This window comes from Neophocaena asiaeorientalis, unplaced genomic scaffold (genome assembly GCF_003031525.2).
Source record: "Neophocaena asiaeorientalis asiaeorientalis breed wild unplaced genomic scaffold, Neophocaena_asiaeorientalis_V1.1 scaffold543, whole genome shotgun sequence".
Classification (NCBI taxonomy): domain Eukaryota; kingdom Metazoa; phylum Chordata; class Mammalia; order Artiodactyla; family Phocoenidae; genus Neophocaena; species Neophocaena asiaeorientalis.
Window position 1 is genome coordinate 127,883 of NW_020173671.1, and position 5,158 is coordinate 133,040.

The 5,158-nt window shown below is 59.1% G+C and overlaps 2 protein-coding genes across 4 annotated transcripts in view; both read left to right on the forward strand.

Moving 5' to 3' along the window:
• The window catches only part of TNFSF12 (TNF superfamily member 12), a 7,991-nt gene extending 7,247 nt beyond the window's left edge, over positions 1-744 (forward strand). The window contains exon 7 of the mRNA XM_024748405.1: positions 1-744. This exon is cut by the window's left edge and continues 14 nt beyond it. Within this exon, the coding sequence (XP_024604173.1) occupies positions 1-236 (236 nt within the window). The 3' untranslated portion in view covers positions 237-744.
• Positions 745-959: 215 nt separating this feature from the next.
• On the forward strand, positions 960-4,629 carry TNFSF13 (TNF superfamily member 13). 3 transcript variants are annotated; one of them, XM_024748401.1, is made up of 7 exons: positions 960-2,183; positions 2,392-2,436; positions 2,542-2,611; positions 2,765-2,812; positions 2,956-3,074; positions 3,286-3,424; positions 3,685-4,629. In XM_024748401.1, the coding sequence occupies exons 1-7, from the start codon at positions 1,926-1,928 to the stop codon at positions 3,792-3,794; spliced, it is 789 nt and encodes a 262-aa protein (XP_024604169.1). In that variant the 5' UTR covers positions 960-1,925; the 3' UTR covers positions 3,795-4,629. The 3 variants fall into 3 exon arrangements, with proteins under 3 accessions (XP_024604169.1, XP_024604171.1, XP_024604170.1); XM_024748403.1 differs by lacking the exon at positions 2,392-2,436 and having other exon boundaries at positions 1,067-2,108; XM_024748402.1 differs by lacking the exon at positions 2,392-2,436 and having other exon boundaries at positions 1,071-2,183.
• Positions 4,630-5,158: the final 529 nt, after the last annotated feature.

The following is a 5,158-nucleotide window of genomic DNA, read 5'->3' on the forward strand; positions in this document are numbered from 1 at the left end:
GGAAGGCTGTCTCCCTGGAGCTGGACCTGCTGGTGGATGACATGCTGGCCCTGCGCTGCCTGGAGGAGTTCTCAGCCACAGCGGCCAGTTCCCTCGGGCCCCAGCTCCGTCTCTGCCAGGTGTCCGGGCTGTTGCCCCTGCGGCCAGGGTCCTCCCTGCGGATCCGCACCCTCCCCTGGGCCCATCTCAAGGCTGCCCCCTTCCTCACCTACTTTGGACTCTTCCAAGTTCACTGAGGGGGCCCTGGTCTCCCGATGGTTTGCCAAAGCCGCTGGCTCCCCACGGCAGCTCTCTGAGCACCCCAGTCCCCTCTGCCCACCCTGAGCGGCTCCTCCCCCAGAACTGCCTCTCCCTCTGTAGGCTGCCAGGGCACACTCAAGAGACGGCCATGCCACAGAAATAGTCCCCTCGTCTCTGACAGCTCCCCACACCTCCAGCTCTCCACCTCACTAGCTCCCAAACCCCCATTTATCTCCTGACTCCCCACCCTGGCTGCAGCCCCCCAGGACACTGAGTTTACTGTACTCTGGGTGACGATGGGTCCTGAATACCCCTCTTCAGGCACTAAGAGGGGCTGGATGCCAGAGAGACTGGGACTAGGCCAGGAGTTCCCGAATGTGAGGGGTAAGAGACCAAGACATAATTCCTCCCCTGATAATTCCCTGTGGATTTTAAAAACAGATATTATTTTTATTATTATTGTGACAAAATGTTGATAAATGGATATTAAAGAGAATAAGTCATGGTCGCTCTCTTTATTGGGCCTTAGGGGACATCCTCGGGGTAGCTGAGGGCCATGCAAAGGGGGTCTGGGAATTGGGGAGTGGGGGGCAGGACGCCCGGAATTCCAGGGCAATGTCCAGGCTTGGGAGTGGGGACCTACATGCCTCTAACGCCGAAGCATGAGCAGAGAGTCGAAAGGCAAACTGCCAGGAAAAAAAATCAATCCTCTGCCCAAGGTCCAGCAGAAGCGGCCTCATTTACCTATAGGAGGCGGGCTTCCTCCTGCGGGGAATCCCTGGGCTGGGAGGAACAGCGGCCCTTCCTCCTGGCAGCCTCGGAGACTTCAGCAGGTGCTGGCACAAGCCCTGGCTGGGACGCGGGGTGGGAGCAGGCCCAGCATGGGGGCTCAGGGGCAGGAAGCGGGACGCCAGGGCCCGGGAACACGGACACCTGCGTCCTTGGGGCCAGGGAGGAATCCTACAGTGGCAGGGGGCTTGGGCTGTCTCTTTCTCTCTTTGTCCAGAGCCTTATGTAAGAGCTTTTCTTGGGAAACAGGAAGTCCTGCCTGCCAAGTTCAGCACACAGGGAGTAGTGCAGGCCTTATTCCAACACACCCGGCCTGGCCTTAACCCCAGAACTCAGCCAGTTTCTTGCTTCCGCGACCCTGGTTCTCCTCCCCACTGACGCCCTCCCCTTCTTTCCCACCTTTGGTCTCTCTCAGCAAACTGCCCCAGAGATCTCGCCTGTGCCCGGGCCAGAGGGTCTTCCACTCTCACCCCTTGACCCTCAATGCTGCCCAGCTCGTCCCTCCATCCCGGCTCCTGGCACCATGCCCCATAGCCAGGCAACCTTCCCTCCCCCGCTTCTGGGGCCGCCCTGGGGTTCCTGTGCTCTGGCCGCTCCTCCTGGGTGTCACTGGCAGCCCTGTCCTTCTTAGAGAGACTGACAACCAATTCTCCTGAGGCTGGAGGAGGGTGAGGGGTCTCAGGACAACACTGGCCCTGCAGCGGGGTGCCAGGAGCACCAACAGTGCCCCGAGCTTGCTTTCTGCCTCCCTCCTTTTTATTCTCAAGTTCCTTTTTATTTCTCCCTTGCGTAACACCCTTCTTCCCTTCTGCACCGCTGCCTGCACGCCGACCCTCCCCGTCACCTCCTTGCTACCCCACTCCTGAGGCTACAGCTGTTGGCAGGGTCCCCAGCTCATGCCGACCTCATCTCCTTCTTTACTAGCCCCCAAAGGGCCCCCGGGAGACATGGGGGGCCCAGTCCGAGAGCCGGCACTCTCAGTTGCCCTCTGGTTGAGTTGGGGGGCGGCTCTGGGGGCTGTGGCTTGTGCCATGGTTCTGCTGACCCAACAAACAGAGCTGCAGACCTTAAGGAGAGAGGTGAGCCGGCTGCAGAGGACCGGAGGGCCCTCCGAGAAGGGGGAAGGGTATCTGTGGCTGAGCCCCCGGGAGCAGGTGAGTGAGGGGAGAAGGGTGTCTGGGGGAGAAGGGTGTCTGGGAGAGAAGGATGGGTGGCAGGGTGGTCTCCAGGCCTCTTGGTTCCAGCCGCCTGGTCTGCAAAGTTTTCAGTGGGTGCAAGAGAGGGTCCCAGGTTTGGAGGTCAAGGGAGCAACCATTTCAGGAAAGGAAATTGTTAAAGATTAATGCTTCTCGTACCTAACAGATCCTGGAGGACAGCCAGCACCAAGACTCAGGTTGCTGGGGAAAGGTGCAGGAGAGATGTGAGGCATTCCCGGGGCGGGGGAGGCCTGGGGGAAAGGCTTTCTGGGACCCTTGCATCTCAGCCTAACCCTGACCCTCTTTCCATGAGCAGAGCTCTGATGGCGTGGAAGCCCGGGAGAATGGGGAGAGATCCCGGAGAAGGAGAGCAGTAAAACAGAAGAGTGAGGCCCCCGGGGTGCAGCAGGGGTGGGAGGTGATCAAGCAGCACCGGGATTTGGAGACTGAGACCCTGAGCCAGGGGTGAGGGTGGAGGGCTGACAACAGGGCAACGGGGGTAGGTGGGCGCTGCTGAGATTTCCTCCTTCTCTCCCCAGAGAAGCGCTCAGTCCTTCATCTTGTTCCCGTTAACATCACCTCCAAGGGTGAGCACTATTTTCAATAATGGCTTTTGAGGAGAGGCAAAATCTAGGAACTGTGGGCCTGGCACCTGGGCCCAAGAGAACCTTAGAGCAGAAAGTGTCTGAGCGTGTACAGAAACCCTGACTGCCACACTCCTTGCCTCCAGAGGACTCTGATGTGACAGAGGTGATGTGGCAACCAGCTCTCTGGCGTGGGAGAGGCCTGGAGGCCCAAGGATATGTCATTCGAGTCTGGGATGCTGGAATTTATCTGCTGTACAGCCAGGTAACCCCAAACACCCCCTGAGCCTCACCTGAGGGCCTGGAGGCCTGTTCTCCCAAAGCCTTATGCCCCAGCACTGAGGGTTCCCAACCCCTATGGATACCCAACTTAGAGGGCACTTCTTCATTCCTCGGCTCCCTTGTCAGGGCTCCTGAGGCTGCCCAGACGTGAGCCACACTATCCCGTTTTCTTCATCTCCTCCCTTCCCTGCCAGGTCTTGTTTCATGATGTGACTTTCACCATGGGTCAGGTGGTATCCCGGGAGGGCCAGGGAAGGCAGGAGACTCTATTCCGATGTATACGAAGCATGCCCTCCAACCCTGACTGGGCCTACAATAGCTGTTACAGCGCAGGTGAGAGCCTGAGAGGTGGGTGAGCAGTTGAGGGTGGATGCGAGGAGAGCAGGGGATCTCTGACCTGGGGGCACTGGTTGGGGGGCTACAGCAGGGGGTGAAGAAGCGTGGGTGTAGAGGCAGAGCTGAGGAGTGAAGGACCGAATACCTTGGTCCTTACAGGAGGCAGAAACAAGGTTGAGCTGGAGAAGGGAGGGTGAAACATCAGAGTATCTTTATGGCCGTGCTTCACTGAGCATCTCTTTTCTCCCTTTTCTCAGGTGTCTTCCATTTACACCAGGGGGATACCCTGAGTGTCATAATCCCCCGGGCAAGGGCGAAACTTAGCCTCTCTCCACATGGAACCTTCTTGGGGCTTGTGAAACTGTGATTGTGTTGTAAAAGGTGGTTCTGAGCTTGGAAGACCAGGGTGGGTTCATTTTGGAGACAGCCAAGAGCTGACTAGACAAGACAGGGAACAGTCAGGAACAGAGGCCTCTTCTGGGTTTGACTGGAATCCCAGGTTTGACAGCTCATGACTCTCCCTTCCTCCCTTCTCCCCCCCAACCCCACCCCCAGGACTTTGAATTCATGGATATTAAAGAGGAAGTAGAATATCTTGCTCTTAGTCTCCATCCAGCCCCAAATTCTTGAGAGAGTTGGGCGGGGGTGGGAAATGCCCGGCATTGTCTAGACTTGCTCTGGGTCCCACTGGAATGCTTCCAGAACAGCACCACCATCTAGCGGCAATCTGAGACAATGATCCTGCCTGTTGGCAGATGGCCACGACTCCTTCCGCCACTCAGGAAAACTCCTGGTTCTTTACCCCACACCTCTCTCTAGGTATCCTCTGCCTCTCCACTCGACAAGAAGCCTCATCTTCACTCTCCTCTCTCCATCTATTGGGGCCCAGTTTCCATCACTGACTCCAGAGGTGTAATTATTATGCGCCCGTCTGCAGAAGGTGCCCAACGACGACGGTGCCCTTGCAGCCACATCATTACTCTTTGGGTGCCAACTTTTGCCTTTCACGCTCTCCACTGCCCTGGCGCCGGCAGGCCACTCTAAGCCTCTCTGGACTGGGAGGGGAGCCGGGGAGCCTCGGATAAATCGTACGCCCTAGTCCTGATCCTGTTTCACTCCTCTGATCTCTCCTTTCTGCGCAAGCCCTGCCTAAAGTTAAAAAATAAAAGAGAATAAATGGAACCTCGGATCCATTTCCCATGCTGCTGTGCCTCAGCTCCGTCCCCGTACCAGGATCTCCCGGCCCTCCCGGCCCTCCACCGAAGCGCCTCACTGGACCGAGACGTCTCACTGAACCGAGGCGTCAGAGTCCTCAGCTCAAGCCCGGCGGCGCGTGGAACGCAGGGCTACGCAGCGCGGGGGCGAAGGGCGGGAGAGCGGCACGGGACACGCAGGCGCAAAAGAGCGAGTGGAGGCACCGCCCCGCACGGCTCAGGTTAAGCGGGTGTGCGCAGGCGTGGGGGTCATGGGCCGGACGGTCCCGTGGCGTCTGCGCTCTCGCGCAGGCGGGACTAGGCGCGTGGTGGCCGCGGCGGCGCTGTTCGCCGGCTGTGACGTAATAATTGTGCGCCACCACCGCCGGTGGGCCTGGGGCTCGCGGGAGGGGAAGGAGGAGGAGGAGGAGGGGGAGGTGGTGGAGGTGGAGGCTGAAGCAGAGCGAGAGGCGGCCGCGGCGGGGCGGCTCGGCGGGGCGGTGCGGCGCGCGGCCCAGAAGCGTTGGAATCCTGAATT